At 41.4% G+C, this 15226-nt stretch overlaps 1 protein-coding gene and 1 long non-coding RNA gene across 2 annotated transcripts; both read right to left on the reverse strand.

The window, feature by feature from the left end:
- Window positions 1-816: 816 nt before the first annotated feature.
- Window positions 817-2691, reverse strand: LOC121316665. The gene is made up of 4 exons (XR_005950431.1): window positions 2614-2691; window positions 2389-2512; window positions 1464-1566; window positions 817-930 (listed from the first exon to the last, which is right to left on the reverse strand). It is a non-coding gene; the product is annotated as an uncharacterized LOC121316665 (long non-coding RNA).
- Window positions 2692-9977: 7286 nt separating this feature from the next.
- smim8 (small integral membrane protein 8) lies at window positions 9978-12005 on the reverse strand. The gene is made up of 3 exons (XM_041251652.1): window positions 11927-12005; window positions 11004-11159; window positions 9978-10355 (listed from the first exon to the last, which is right to left on the reverse strand). Exons 1-3 carry the CDS (start codon window positions 11927-11929, stop codon window positions 10197-10199), a joined length of 318 nt encoding a protein of 105 aa, XP_041107586.1. The 5' UTR covers window positions 11930-12005; the 3' UTR covers window positions 9978-10196.
- Between the last annotated feature and the right edge of the window lie 3221 nt (window positions 12006-15226).

Consider the following 15226-nt stretch of genomic DNA (forward strand, 5'->3'; position numbering starts at 1 on the left):
CCCTTCACAGAAAACCAGGCTAATTGGGTTGTATTCAAGTACAGAATTAGACAAAGCACAACATCATACCTTGATGAACAGGACCCACTTCCGGTGACTATAAACAAGATAGCCTCCAAGATCTGCAGTCAACTGACTTCGATCAATGTAATTAAAGAGTTCAAAGACATCACTCAGGAGAATACACTAGGAATAAAGAACAAAAATACATGTATATTTGACTTAAGGCAGGGGTTAAAGTAACAAGCAGACCTGTTTAAAATTGCAAATTGAGAATGATTTGTCAGATTCTATATGGTACACAAGCTTTACCAAATGTGCTTATGGGGGAGGTAGAAGGGCTTACTATTCAACACTAAAGCACAGCGATTCAGAGCATTGACGCCACTTCACTGTGCACCAATTAGAGCTTATTTTGACACCTTCCACCTTCATAGGATCTGGGTTGATAAGTATACGCAACCACTAAGGCTGCCACCTTGAAGCGTGTAAACACTCCCATTTAGTTTCCTAATACACGTTTACTGCAAGTAGATTAAAATCCTTACTTTAAAAAAAGTGAAGTGGCAGCCTTAGTAATTGTGTAACCACTTTCCAATGCATTTACTTTTAAATACATATATTTCAAGTATTATGTTGAATACAATCAATTTTCATGCCTGTTTTTCTACACAATGTGAAATGCCCCAGTCCAAACCAATTACCTACCATGAACACTGAAGAAACGTATTTACTATTTAATAAGTCAATGCTAAACTGTTAAACACCTTCATTTGCAAATGAATATATTTCATTTGAAAGCCCTACCTTCATGGGAGAGGCAGTGTGAGATTTTGATGAACTCCATGCTATAGATTTTAACAGAAGATTTTTTACATTCTTTCTTTTGGGCTGGATAGCATATACAGTGTGAATGGTTTTCCTGGATTGCTTTTTAATTCAAGAGAAAGAAACAATTAACACACATTAAACAGCCCTGGAATGACCACAACTAAAGGTTTACATGCTGTACCCACAAGTGATCTATCTGTAGACATGCTTGTTGGTACATCAGAGCAGTTACAATGTGGCACAAACCAAATCAGTTTCCATAAACATGTTTGCACAACTACAACTACCTACCTATTCCATAGCAGTTTCACCCATTCCAGATTTTACAATAAGCTTGATTAGGCACAGTGTATAGGTAACTGGCTCAGGTGTGTTAAACTGAACTGAGCCAGGAATGGAACTGCTACACAATGGAAGCCTTATTTGCATCCCTAGTATATAAAACAGTATATAAGACAGTACAGAGACAGACTGTCAACAACGGTTTGCTTTTATCAAAGCCAGAGATAGGTAGTAAATAAATATGGACTGTAGAGGAGGGCTATAGTGGAAAATTAACCAGAGGGAAGACACTTGTATGTGAGAGAGAGAGAGGAAGGATAAAGAATTCCCTGAGCAATCAAGACAATTACCTGGGCCAGTAAAAGGGTGTCAGTGATGAATCTCGTTGTGTTTAGTGTAGCTTGTCTGAGATCAAGTACCACTGAAATTGGGCATTCTCCTCCTTGGTGTTTACTAGCAAAAGAATATTCAAAAAGAAAATATATATGTATACCTCAAACAATTGGAGAAAAAAAAAATATCTATGCATTGTTGATTTAACCAAAATCTGAACGTGTCCGAGTGCCACTTTGCATTTAACTGGACCTGGCTGTTCAATTCCACTCCAGGTTCAACAGGTAAAATGAAATAATGAACTACTTAAGGGGCTGGATGCAGGGTTAATCAGTTCAATTAAACTATTCAGAACACATCTGGGCCAGCAGTGGAAAGGCCAACTTTCACCACCCCTGAGCTAGATCTTTAAAAGGCATATTATTTAGAGCAGTGGTCTCCAACTCTGGTCCTGGAGAGCTACAGGCTCTTCTATTTGTCATTTCAACCAAGATCTGTTAATTGCACAATTGATTGGCTTTATTAGTCCAGTGAATTAGTGAATAATAAAAGTGTTTGAGCCAGTGTTATAGTGAACACGCATACCCTGAAATTACATTACTGGAAAGCCTGAGAGGCTGGTAGTTGGGATCACTGGCCTTCAAGGGCCAACTAATACAGTGTTGTCCATCCACAACTTCCAAAGAGTAATACAATGTCACAAGTAATGTCTATTAATCATAACTGCTATTGTACGCCAACTAGATCATCATATATGAAACGATAACCCCTATTGGAGAAACCTACTACCCACCAACAAGCTTTCCCCGACTGTGGCGCTTCACTGCACTTTGTGTGTGTGTCCAGTTAAACTGGACTGACGAGGAAGAATGCAGGCTTCTTCACTACATAACAAAAAACATTCATCCATACAGAAGCCATCCAATAGTTCATAATACTTACTTATGCAAATACAAAAAATAACCAATAAACTCAACAACATCTTCCTTCTTGAGATCTGAATTTAGTTTATTCTGCTCAAGAACAGGGAACAGGAGCAGTGGGCATCCATGCTGGTCAAAGCCACCTGTGAACACAACTCAGTTTAAGTGTGAGGACTGGCCATAGATTTCACAATGAGAAAACAATTCTGAAAGAGCTACAAAGAGAACCAGAACTTCACTTTACCTGGAAATGTAACAGCCCCAGAGCACAAAACACGATCCTTAGGCAAGTCTGGAAAGGAAGCACACCACTGGAATCCTGGAGGAAGAAGTTACAAAAGTAACTTGTGTGGTACCTCTTGTTGCATGTACCAATTAACAGATACATAATGGCTATATTACAGTATGTTTAACGAAATTGTAATGCCACTGGCTTTTCTGCGACATATCAACCACTTTCATTAAATTATGCAAAGACTTGCGCTTTAGCGGTTTCTAAAACCAGCAGACTAACATAACCGCCATATTTACATATAAAGAATACATTTAAATCAATTAAATAAAAAAATGACGAAGCCTGACCGTACACATCTGAAAAACAAACAAACAAGCTAAAACAAAACAAAACTTAATCAGGTCGTTAAAGTTCGTTCCGTTATCTAAATAAAACACTTAAATGTACATTTTTAAATACAGACAGCAACAACGAAACGTAGCGGCTGCTAATTGTAACACTGTAAAGTTTTTACAATACACGTGTCGCTTGGGCTTTTTTTTTAACACAGTACCGAAACAAACAGCACAGCAACACTGTGCCACGGCATATCATTTGTGCGGTACATCGATATTTGAGTCATGACAACAGGTCTGCTACAATAAAATAAATAATGCTTATAAACGCAGTTCGATACAAATACTGTGTGGAGTTTTAATTATAGAAGAAAAAAAAAAAAGCTTTAAAAAAAAGTCTGCTTTAATTGCACAGCTAAAATAAAAGCGCGACAGACTTCATAATATATCAAAGTACGCTCGCCGCTCGTTCGTTTCTTACCTGTTGCATTGGTGTTCATTCTGCTGTATTTCTCGCAGGTCAGACAACACTGGACCCGACTATAGTTCTTCACTGGAATATTCCATGAGATTCCCAACCAATAATAAAAAAGCGTGATCTGCCCTCTCACAACATATAACACTTAAAAAAATAAATAATTGTATTTTGTGAGGTGTGTAACCAGGACAGCAAGGACAGTTATACCCGCAACTTCCGCCATGTTGTTGCCATTTCAAATCGGATGTAACCTAATAAACATTCCATTAAGAGCCGACCCCCCCCCGCAGCCCTTATAGCTCCACGGAGGTGAAGTGGGCGGAGGGTCACTCAACCTGAGTGAGGATTTGGGGGATCAGCGAGGGGACAATTCTCTCTTATCAGCAGTCGAATGGTGTTCAGCCAGCCAGTCAGTCAGTGCATTCATGAAATCACATTTTAAATTGAAAACAGCATTCGTGGATGTACATTTGGATACCGCTGTTTCTTATTATTTCAAATGGATGTATGTGTGTGTGTGTGTGTGTGTTTCATGTTATAAAAGAAAACTATTAATTATTTTAAAACAATATTACTCACAGTTCGTATATCTAGATGGTCTATTCAATGTATCTGCAGCGGCAGGTCTAAGTACTGAAGATTCTGAAAATAAAACAATATGTACTTTATTGATGTTTTTTTTAATATGTAAAATGAGAGGAAAGGTCATATTTTTAAATCTTACGTTATTTGTTTGTTCATGAAATAGATCCCATTTGCCCAGAAATTGGTATCCAGCTGTAGTTAGTGATTCTGTGCTGCTTCATTCCAGTGCTGCCCAGATTTAAAAAAGGCCTTTTGTGGATGCCCTGTTTTCTTTTAAAATAACTCACAAAAATATGTTTATGCATTTCAATTGCTAGCTCAGAATTATTCATTTTTTGCCAAGTTTTTGCTCAATTTGGCAACGTTCTAACAAATTACACCATGCCTCAGGGGGTACTTTTTTTTATCACAAAAGCTCCAATATCTATTGTGTTTTAATGTGTTTACTGCTTTATAAATACACAATTGTAGGTAAAATCATTAGAAGTGCATTTTTGCCCACAGCTGATGGCCAAAAATAATTATGGAATTTGTTTCACCTTCAATGGCACTACCAGGGGTGGGGTGGTATATTTGCAGAAATGAACTTGGCTGTTGGTGTATTCTTCCTTTTCTCATATGTATTAAATCCTTGCGAAAATGTTGTTCATTTTTGCTGCTAGATATCAATTTTTTAAATGCGAGTGCCATCTTTAAAAGCTCTCTAATATTTATCACGGCCCATAATGCTAAACAACGCTGCAGCCTAAAGTTGTTTTAAGATGGCCCTGCACTCTTCTAGGTTAAGTGCTAAATGACCCCTCTGAAATGACAAGTTAAGGAATCTGATTTTTTAAAGCAAACTGCAAGTTTTATACAATGTTATTCAGATTGGGGAGGGAGGGTCATTTTAAGGTGAAACCTGAAAGGGTTAACGTGTTACTTGTTAGAAAGGGTGAGAAATGATTAAACACATTAACAACACTGTGGGTTTCCTGCCATTCAGTTTGCTTGTCTTTTCTTTAATGGTAACAGAAAGTCTGCCTGATATGGTCCTCTGGGAAACTCTGGCAGATGAATTGTTTAAAAGCAAGTCTGGTTTCCTCCAGTTCATATTCCACTTCTTTCTCGTGGGCAGCTATGGTTAACATGTGTTGAGAAGTCTCCTGTAAGTGCTTCTCTTTTCCAGACAGAGCTCTCCTCAGCTGCTCCGCTCCACACTGATACTACTCCAGCTCTGTCATGTGCTTCTTCTCTACCGCCTGCTGCTCAAAGTCTGTTGTGACAACAGCGGTGGACAGTTCATTCTCTTTCTCATTCTCAATCTCATTTTTCTTATTATTGGCCATTGTCTTGACCACCTCCACCTGTTGAGAAATCCCTTGATGAAGTGAGGAAAGCAAAGTAAATCAACACTACGGCCCTCTAACAAGGTTTAGGACAAATAACACCACATCGCAACACCACTCACAAAGAGCAGAACAATTAACCAGGCTCAGTCCCAGGGCTCTCTATCATTTCATACAACAAACAGGAATATTGATGATAGGTAGCTGATCCAGATGGTGCTGGATCTTACTTCTCTATTGACACCAGTTGATAGAAGACACTAGGCAAAACAACGTTCTGGATGACTTAAATGAGCTTTAGCACTTATCAAACAACACACAATATTTCAGTAATTACAATTTCATAACAAAGGTAAGGGGATATTAGAAATGTCGTAACAAAGTAAGGGGTAGCAGAAGTTCATCTGTTAAAAGCACATTGAATCAACCGACATAAGGTCAGTTTACAATAAGCTTTGGCACTTTACCGCTCTGGTACGATGGACAGATACTTCACAGCCATGCGTCGCTCTTCCTTCCTTTAGCCACGGCCATGGCCTGATGCTCTGCACAGCTCTGTAGTGTCTGTTCACTCAATCGTGCTCTGCACTTTCCTGCTGTCTCTGCAGAGTCTGTTCTGTCTCTTCACTCAATTGTGCTCTGCACTTTCCTGCTGTCTCTACAGAGTCTGTTCTGTCTTCACTCAATCGTGCTCTGCACTTTCCTGCTGTCTCTGCAGAGTCTGTTCTGTCTCTTCATTCAATCATGCTCTGCACTTTCCTGCTGTATCTGTTCTGTCTCTTCACTCAATCGCTCCTCTGCACTTTCCTGCTGTCTCTGCAGAGTCTGTTCTGCCTCTTCATTCAATCATGCTCTGCACTTTCCTGCTGTATCTGTTCTGTCTCTTCATTAAATCGCTGCTCTGCATTTTCCTGCTGTCTCTGCAGTGTGTTCTGTCTCTTCATTCAATCATGCTCTGCACTTTCCTGCTGACTCTGTTCTGTCTCTTCACTCAATCGCTGCTCTGCACTTTCCTGCTGTCTCTGGAGCTTCTCCACCATTCGTAGATTCATCTGCGCCATCATCTTTAGTAAAGCTTCCTGTTACAGTTATGGAGTAACGCAGGAGAGCAATGGGTCAGTATGCTAGAATTGCTTCAAATGCTTCAGTGTATAACAACACTATTATGTTATCAGATGAGTAAGAACATCTGACAGTGGGGCTGACACATGTTCACATACCATGCAACATGCACATTTGGATTGTACCCAGGCTAGGAGTCAATTCCAATTCCAGACGCTCCTTTTGCATTGTAATCCCAGTCTCTTATACAGCTGTAACAAGCTGGGCATGTGAACCAGCGAACACTCACCCTCCAAGCATCTTCAGCATAAGCAACTACAGAGCTTGTTTCAGGGCCATTCTATGACAATGAAGACAATTGCCAAGCCAAATATTTGTGGTGGTGATGATGGGTCTATCCTATCAAGGCTGATCATTTTTAAAGTTCTTGACTTGCCAGCAGCCTGATATTGAGGCTTTATCCAGGGTTACAGCCAACCATCATCTCAGTTTGTGGCAAAGTGGTTTATTATAGACAGGTGCAGGGGTGATGCAGTGCATGAAAGAAGCAGATAACTGTAATCCAGTTTTAGAAATACAGGTTTATATTTGTGACAAAGGTGCAGTGTTGTTGTCCAGTTTCGTGCTGGCCCTTGGCAACAGCTCCGGAACTGTGTTAACTGTCTGGTAACGTACAAGACAAGACAAGTACAAACAAACAAAAACACAACACTACAAACCAATGCGAAGGAACAGGTTACGATTCTCTGTCCCCCTTATATGCTGTCACGGCTTTGGTTGTCTCAATAGCACCCTCTAGTTGACAGGAGCTTTAAAGTTCTGAAATGTGATCTGCGGTTTAACTGCTGTATATTATTGAAACTAAATCCAAGGTCTTAGCAGTTATTGAAAATTAATGAGCCACACAAATATCGATGCATTTCTTTGAGACGTGTTTTCATATGATCTGACAAATTAAAATAAAAGACCAACCTTGATTTTTTCACTTTCTGTTTTACAGATTTTGATCAGATTTGTTCTCTCGGTTCAGGCCTGTTGAAGCGTTTTCCCCACCGGGATAGAGTGACTGTGAGTAAACCAGGATGAGATCATGTTACACGCTGAATGACATTCAATGTAAATATCTCTGACCTAAGCAAGGTTCGGGCAGCGCATAACACTGGCAGTGCACAGTAAACTATCTTTGCCCCTTACAGTTCCTTCAGACTCCAGCCACTGAACCAAGAACCACATGGAAAGACAGAGGCAACCAACAGGTAAGTATTTTCATATATCTATTATAAAAATAACTAAAGGTATTTTTGCTTATATTTTCAGACCAAGGATAATAAAAACCCAATCCATTTCATGAGTCCACAAGGTAATTAAGAGGTGCATTTTAAAAAAAAAAACCTCCAGAAGAGGGCGCCGTCACTGCATCCCTGCCAGCATGGAATTCAGTCAATGTCCACTCCAAGCGCTGTAATATAGCACAACAAACTGGAAGCTAACCCGCAAGAGAACGGCACACAAAATAGCAGCAATTCGGCAGCAAATTATCGGCTCATTTACAACGAGTTGCACATTTTATAACAGGTTAATCAACGGGTTAGCGGAAAAATAACACCCCATTGGCAGCAAATTAGCAGCATAGCAGGTTTAAGAAGCGAATTTAGCAGCGGGTTATCGGTAAATCGCAATTTGTAAACAGGTTATATGCAACAATTTGTAAGCCACAGTATATAAGCAGGAACAGGATGCCTGTCCCTTCCCCAAATCCCACAGCCAACCAAGAGGCGGTCCGTCTTCAGGATCTATCATAACACGGCAGTGACCCAAAATATAATTCACCAATATAAGTGAAACACTTAGCTGGAGACTGGGTACCCCTGATAGGACTCCCGTCTCTGGTCATCGCAGATCAATAGACCGCCTGCTTCTAAATCCTTCCTGTTCCCCCTCCCGGCTGGTTGTGAGTATCGATCCGACCTTATTGCTGCCGAATCGCTCTCCTTCGCCCAATCCAGGGCAACGATACAAGCAGCAAAAGAGAAGCCAAAAAACACAGTCCAATAACCAGTCACTGTTCCCAAACAATACGTGCCAAAATCAAAATAATTAACAAATCGTGAAAATAGAAATAATGAAACATAAACCAATTCATACATGTGTTCAAACAAATCCCCACACCAAATCAAAATGAACACAATCAAAAAAACGTTTTAAATAACACAGTAATAAAAACAAAACCAATCGACTCGTGATTAGTCACACTGGTAACATATCAATCACATTTTCCGCGTATTCAACAGCATCACTTAGAATAGCTGAGAAAAACCGTACATACAGATAAGATAGAATACTATAAATATTTATACTTATATTAAAAAAAAAAAAAAAGTGGGATATGTAGAATTTCTCTAATATTACTGCGCCCACCAAAGGAGCTACCGATGCTTCTGACGGTATTGCAGTCAAATTGTCAATGATTTAAAATATATTCTTTAGCATTTGTTTCAAGCAGTACATATACCTCTGGCAGACATATACAGAACAGGTTAAAGAAGAGCCGGACAAGGGGAATAATGTGTCCGATGTCCAAGTGGATATGAGAATGGCAGTGATGAAGCCAATTTACTTGACAACATTAAAAGTAGACCAGACATTTCCATCAAATGATTTAAAAAATGTGGAATTGATCTGATGCAATGAGAAACCCAGAGGCAGTGTAAACTGTACCTGCTACTGTAGTAGAAACACAGATCGTTACATTGACCCCACCTTAAGTCTATTTTTTGTCCCCAAAAATTCTACAGGGCACAAGTCAACAATCAACCACTTCCTTCCGGATTCCTGCAGTTGGGTTGTATGCACTGTATGTATTCCACTTTACCTAGGCTAACAGGGGAACTCACATACACATCATAACATCACAAAATATCAAGGAAAGTGAATTGGCTAATGCAGTGAGAATAATAATTTAAAAAAAAAAAACCTTAGTATGGACTTGCCTTCTTTTTTTTTTAAATGATGGTAAACATTTCAAGCATTTTAATGTATTAAAATTATGAGTGTGGGGTCTCCCGAGTGCTGCTCAACGCGGATGTGCCCTATAGCCTGGGGATCGCAGGCTATGTCACAGCTGACCATGACCGGGAGCTCCCAGGGTGTGGCGCACAATTGGCCGAGCGCTGCCTGGGTAGGGAGGGCTGAGGTCAGTAGGGGAATCCACGGCTCACCGCGCATCAGTGGCCCAATGTGGTTCTGCAGTGGAGCCTCCAGATCTGTGTTGTCCTCCGGCGCTATAGGTCTGGTGGCCTCGCTGTGGATCTGTAGTGTGTAAAATGACGGACTGGCAGGAGCATGTTTCGGAGGACGTGTGCTCCAGCCTCCGCTCCCCGAGTCGGCGGAGGGGGTTGTGAGCGGTGAGCCGAGGATACAGACAATAATTGGGCATCACAAAATTGGGGAGAAAACCAGGGTAAAAAAAAAAATGGAGATGACTAAATTTATAAAAAAAATTAAAACAAAATGGGTGTTGTGCTTCAGCAGGCTACACAATACTTGTATAAAACAGGGTTACATAAACAGTAAACACAAACAGTGCAGAAATAAATACACTATTTATTCACATGATATATTTTCTCTGTATGACTCTTATTGCTTCCAGAGAATTAAAGTAACACATGCATTTCCTCTTTGTTCCACAAGTTAGTCTGTATATAAAGCTTAACAAGGAGTCCTTGAAATAAATGATTCCAGGTTTAATTCAAACTAAAAACTGATCAAAGTCATAACCCACGAAGTGAAGTCTCTGCCATTCTGTTAATCCCATTTTGAAGTTTTTCTCCTCATGTAACTGGTGCCATCGCTGTCAACTGCTTCATACAAGTCCTGTGTGTTTTCTCTTGCAGCATGAAGATACCCCAGGTATCCCACACACAGAGAGATAGTCAGGAGTCCAAATGCCATCATTGGTTTGTTCTGTAATGCCACAGAAAGATGAACAATTAATGCAAAAAGGGTACACTGGTGAGAATGAGAACAGGACCACCCCAAATCAGATTTGTATTTTTTTTTGTAAAAATGTATTAATTACATCAGACCCTAACATTGCTGTGATACAGCCATCTGAAACATACGGCTTGCACCAGTTACTATCGATTGTATCAGATGGAAATAACCTCACATTAAAATTAGCTATACCATTTCATTATTCTTATTTAGCAATACAAAAAACAGTACATCATGCCGAGTACAATACAATCTGCTGTGAAATAACTGTTCAGATAAATGCATCAAACAACGGGCACCAAGATTCTAAGCACTACCAGCACTTAAAAGTGTTCACTTGAACTGATTATCATTCCCACCGTCCATCTCAAAGGAGGGCTTCCACTGTTCAGGCAACATTAAAAGCACTGATCAGCAGCCAGAGTTGGGATTAAAAGCAGGGCTGTACATCCACAAGTGTGATATTAGGATATCTCACAGACACACTAAAGGCTGAGAAACAGTAACGGTTGGATCAATTTACTAGCTCTTACTATTGCAAGTCTAACTAGCCACTTGGTCTCCCCTCCTCCACCCTGCTTTCCACACATTGTATTTTCCAGTGCCTGGGACACTTACAGGTTTGATGAAAAGCTCTGGGTTGATGGCTCTGAAGAGGGTAGTGGTCTGTATTCCCCTCAGCCCAGGAGTCTTGAAGTCCTTCTCTTTCGGTAGTTCTTGCTTCCCACCCCCTTGCTCTGCTGACTGAGAAGACATCTGACTGGAGTTGTGAACCTGTATCAAGAAAAAGAACAGGCACCGAGATACTGCAGCATACCGAGATACTAAAGACTTCTGGTTCCAGTACAACAGGTGCCTGCACTTGCGCTATGAACACAATGATACATGCTCCAACTCAGGCAGAGTCCTCGTTGTGGTGTTCATGTTCTGTATGTTTTTACTACTTATATAAAACCTATGGTTTCTGGTTATAATGTGACTGCACAGGTGGCCAGTTGATGGATACAGCGCGTGTAACTCTGCACAGCTGTTCACTGGTAAAACCTGATTCGCATTATGCAAATACTGCTTTTAATATTACACCCTTCATTTGCATACCAAATTAATCATCCTGGTACTAGTTCAGCCCATTTACAAGAACGTGAGTGATACTAACGCAGGTGTATTTCAAAAGTGTGTTTGGGTTTGTCCAGGCAACGCAGCGACTACAATACGTGTCCACAGCGATTTACTGCATACAGTATTATAGCTACACTGTAATAACAATTTCAAGGTCGTATGAACAATACATTGTTATTAAATGTAATATCATTACTCCAACCAATAATATATAACCCCATATTGTATTACTTTAGTTTTATCAACCCAAGGTTAATAAAACAACAACAAGCAGCTCCATACAGGCAGCGGACCAAGAAAAACAGGCAAAGCGCAAGGAATGGGTTAGTTTCGTGATAATGGATCCCGACCCGAATTTTACAATGTTTTACTCTTAATAACCAAATAAGGATGTTTTGTTAAACAAATAAAAAACACAATACCATGACAACTTCACCAAACCCGCAGAATGACACAACTGGCTGACGTAAGACTGCGTTGGGGTCAAGCGTGAGTCTGTGCAATAACTACTACACAGAACTCTAGCGCCATCTGCTGTATGGAGTACACTTGTGACGAACAGCATGTTTGTATTTCACAACTTTGCTATAGCACCTGGATTTATTACAGGGTCTGCTCTTTTCATGAATTTTTTAAAACACCCAAAGAAATGGCTGCAATAGTTCAAACAGCGTTCCGCAGTGAAATATGAAGAACTTCACACCATACCACGAAACCCACATTGATTAAATTAAATGAATCAAACTTGCAATTCATTAACTGTTTTTTTCTTTCTATTTTTATGAAAGCACAGTTTAACCTAAGTCAGTGTTTATTATATTCAAAAAGCAGTCTAAATAATCAGTCTTTTAAAACAGTCCTCAAGTTTCATTAGTTGAAAGGAAACACATAATAGGTCTGTCATCTGCAGGTGCACATCCATATTCAAATAACAGCCCTTTGTCTCCATATGAAAGCAGATCTAATAGATACAGGAACTGTCTTTCATGATTCATTGCAAGGTCTCCAGCAGCTGATTGCCCTCGCTGTAAAGTTTCTTTGTATTATAGAAATGCAGGCTGTCACATTAGTACTACCTGGAATCTTTCCTCAACCAGATCATGTTTAATGAGCCTTAATGTGGATAGCTTATGATGAATGTACCAGTCTGTCTAGTTCTGCACCATTGTTTGTGTATATATCATAGTGAGTACTTAAATAAACAGTTCACCTAATGACCAGGATAAGTCTGTATCAGTGGAAGCAACAACCCAGCATCCCGAATTTTCATCATTGCTCAGGTGTCCTGTTGGAGGATACATCACAGAGACTGTGAATGCATTTTCTAGTTAGATTGTTAGCAGGTATGTTAGTCCAAATCTTTGTATGCACATTACTGTTATTTCTTACTGTGGTGCTAATTGGATCTTAGTGGTGTGAACCGTTACAGCTCAGACAATCTCTTCTCTAAACTCCAAAATGTAGTTTTACAGGAGGCTCTTGTGCAATTTTCAGTATTTTATCTTCACGTTACCAAACCAGGGAATTGGACAAAACTTAAGTTGATGTTGACTGTGTCATGATGCTGAGAATTGATAAGTTGCCAAACACTGTTTCAACTGTTGTTCAGTGTTAGAGAACACCTGAGACCATTTGCAACCTGTTTTTTCAAAATGCATGGATGAGAAGGACGACACCAGTAGTGGGTAGGATCAAGTTTCCTGTCCTCCAGCTTCCCGTATCCTGTTTAACTCTTTGTGTGCACCTTCTTTGTTTTCGTAAATGATTTTAGAATACACAAACCTCTCTCTTTCTCCCTCTCTCTCAAACACTGCCCCAGCCACAATGTAATGGGAGTCTGAGGAAACCATTGCAACACCTACCACACTGCCCCAGCCACAATGTAATGAGAGTCATTGTGGAACATGCTGCCCCAGCCACAATGTAATGAGAGTCATTGTGGAACATGCTGCCCCAGCCACAATGTAATGAGAGTCATTGTGGAACATGCTGCCCCAGCCACAATGTAATGGGAGTCATTGTGGAACATGCTGCCCCAGCCACAATGTAATGGGAGTCATTGTGGAACATGCTGCCCCAGCCACAATGTAATGGGAGTCATTGTGGAACATGCTGCCCCAGCCACAATGTAATGGGAGTCATTGTGGAACATGCTGCCCCAGCCACAGTGTAATGGGAGTCATTGTGGAACATGCTGCCCCAGCCACAGTGTAATGGGAGTCATTGTGGAACATGCTGCCCCAGCCACAATGTAATGGGAGTCATTGTGGAACATGCTGCCCCAGCCACAAATGTAATGGGAGTCATTGTGGAACATGCTGCCCCAGCCACAATGTAATGGGAGTCATTGTGGAACATGCTGCCCCAGCCACAATGTAATGGGAGTCATTGTGGAACATGCTGCCCCAGCCACAGTGTAATGGGAGTCATTGTGGAACATGCTGCCCCAGCCACAGTGTAATGGGAGTCATTGTGGAACATGCTGCCCCAGCCACAGTGTAATGGGAGTCATTGTGGAACATGCTGCCCCAGCCACAATGTAATGAGTCATTGTGGAACATGCTGCCCCAGCCACAGTGTAATGGGAGTCATTGTGGAACATGCTGCCCCAGCCACAATGTAATGGGAGTCATTGTGGAACATGCTGCCCCAGCCACAGTGTAATGGGAGTCATTGTGGAACATGCTGCCCCAGCCACAATGTAATGGGAGTCATTGTGGAACATGCTGCCCCAGCCACAATGTAATGGGAGTCATTGTGGAACATGCTGCCCCAGCCACAATGTAATGGGAGTCATTGTGGAACATGCTGCCCCAGCCACAGTGTAATGGGAGTCATTGTGGAACATGCTGCCCCAGCCACAGTGTAATGGGAGTCATTGTGGAACATGCTGCCCCAGCCACAGTGTAATGGGAGTCATTGTGGAACATGCTGCCCCAGCCACAGTGTAATGGGAGTCATTGTGGAACATGCTGCCCCAGCCACAGTGTAATGGGAGTCATTGTGGAACATGCTGCCCCAGCCACAGTGTAATGGGAGTCATTGTGGAACATGCTGCCCCAGCCACAGTGTAATGGGAGTCATTGTGGAACATGCTGCCCCAGCCACAATGTAATGGGAGTCATTGTGGATGCTGCCCCAGCCACAATGTAATGGGAGTCATTGTGGAACATGCTGCCCCAGCCACAGTGTAATGGGAGTCATTGTGGAACATGCTGCCCCAGCCACAGTGTAATGGGAGTCATTGTGGAACATGCTGCCCCAGCCACAGTGTAATGGGAGTCATTGTGGAACATGCTGCCCCAGCCACAATGTAATGGGAGTCATTGTGGAACATGCTGCCCCAGCCACAATGTAATGGGAGTCATTGTGGAACATGCTGCCCCAGCCACAATGTAATGAGAGTCATTGTGGAACATGCTGCCCCAGCCACAATGTAATGGGAGTCATTGTGGAACATGCTGCCCCAGCCACAATGTAATGGGAGTCATTGTGGAACATGCTGCCCCAGCCACAATGTAATGGGAGTCATTGTGGAACATGCTGCCCCAGCCACAGTGTAATGGGAGTCATTGTGGAACATGCTGCCCCAGCCACAGTGTAATGGGAGTCATTGTGGAACATGCTGCCCCAGCCACAGTGTAATGGGAGTCATTGTGGAACATGCTGCCCCAGCCACAGTGTAATGGGAGTCATTGTGGAACATGCTGCCCCAGCCACAG

This window comes from Polyodon spathula, chromosome 6 (assembly GCF_017654505.1).
Source record: "Polyodon spathula isolate WHYD16114869_AA chromosome 6, ASM1765450v1, whole genome shotgun sequence".
NCBI classification, from domain to species: Eukaryota; Metazoa; Chordata; class Actinopteri; order Acipenseriformes; family Polyodontidae; genus Polyodon; species Polyodon spathula.

Coding starts and splice junctions, on each gene's coding strand:
- smim8 (XM_041251652.1), bottom strand. Junction 10,356..11,003: donor CAGAGCTTTTCATCAAACCT/GTAAGTGTCCCA, acceptor GTGGCATTACAG/AACAAACCAATGATGGCATT.